Source organism: Pterocles gutturalis, unplaced genomic scaffold (assembly GCF_000699245.1).
Source record: "Pterocles gutturalis isolate BGI_N339 unplaced genomic scaffold, ASM69924v1 scaffold5989, whole genome shotgun sequence".
Taxonomy (NCBI): Eukaryota; Metazoa; Chordata; class Aves; order Pterocliformes; family Pteroclidae; genus Pterocles; species Pterocles gutturalis.
In genome coordinates this window covers 8,089-9,063 of record NW_010130448.1, presented here as the reverse complement: position 1 = coordinate 9,063, position 975 = coordinate 8,089, and the positions used below count along the sequence as shown (strand labels likewise).

General features: G+C 64.7%; 1 protein-coding gene across 1 annotated transcript in view; it reads left to right on the top strand.

Annotated features, from left to right (window-relative positions):
- Positions 1-975, top strand: part of ABLIM3 (actin binding LIM protein family, member 3) — a gene marked incomplete at its 5' end in the record, with an annotated part of 20,278 nt that overhangs the window by 13,834 nt on the left and 5,469 nt on the right. Inside the window, one exon of the mRNA XM_010080218.1 lies at positions 789-839. Coding sequence (XP_010078520.1) covers positions 789-839 — 51 coding nt within the window. The remainder of the gene's footprint in view (positions 1-788; positions 840-975) is intronic.

Sequence of the window (975 nt, the reverse complement as noted above, 5' to 3'; positions counted from 1 at the left end):
ACTCAGGGGGGGCAGAGCCCCCAGACCACCCTGCTCAGCTGTAGGCATCTCTTAACTGCCCTCGTCTTCCTCCAAAACGTGGAACAAAGTATAGCTGGTGCTCTGGGACAGCACCATGAGGACACCCAGATCCTCCTCACCATGGTCCCCTGCTCCCATCCCATCCCATCCCTGCCAGGGCTCGGCCCTGCTGCCTGCACTGCCCTGCCCTGCCCTGCCCTCCTGCTCCCGGTCGGTGGTTTATGGATGGCCCCCCCTGCTCCGCCAGCTCTGCTGCCCAGCCTCTGTGCGGGGGCTGTAGCTCTCAGCGTCAGGCTCCAGCTCGCTTTCCCTCCCAGCTCGCTCTTTTTCTTCTCTGCTGCGGTAAGAGGCTTTGGCTGATGTTGTATTGCCCCCAGGTAGATTGCAGGTGATTTTTCCAGGTGCACCAGCGTGAGCCGCGGTGCCTTGCTGCCGGCTGGCAGGGCTGGCTGGTGGTTCCTGGCTGTGCTGTTCCCTCCCGGGGCCGCAGTGCCCGCGGTGCATGCCAACCTGGGCGCTCACTGCATGTCCTCTGTGCGCACTGCCCAGGGCAGCCCTGGGGACTGTGATCCTGCTGCCCGTCCCCATGCAGGGTGGCCCTGGCCTGGCACTGCACTCCCGTGGGACATGTGGACCCAGAGGCGGTTGTGGGGTGGGAGCCTGGGGTGGGGGCGGCGGCCTCTGTCCTGTCCACCCTCGGCACAGCCACACTGACCTCCCTTTCCTCCCTTCTTTCCTTCCTTCTTCCCTTCTTTCTTCTGCCGCAGCTGCTGGCGAGAGTAACATCTACCGGAAGCCCCCCATCTACAAGCGACACGGTATGGTCTGCCATGGGTGCTGGGCTCTGCTCCCGGGGGACATGGGGCAGGGCACAGCGTGGGGCTTGGTCTGGCTGAGCTGCATTTAGGGGCAGGGCAGGAGGGGGGAGCAGGCGTTGGGGTGAGATGGCTTTGG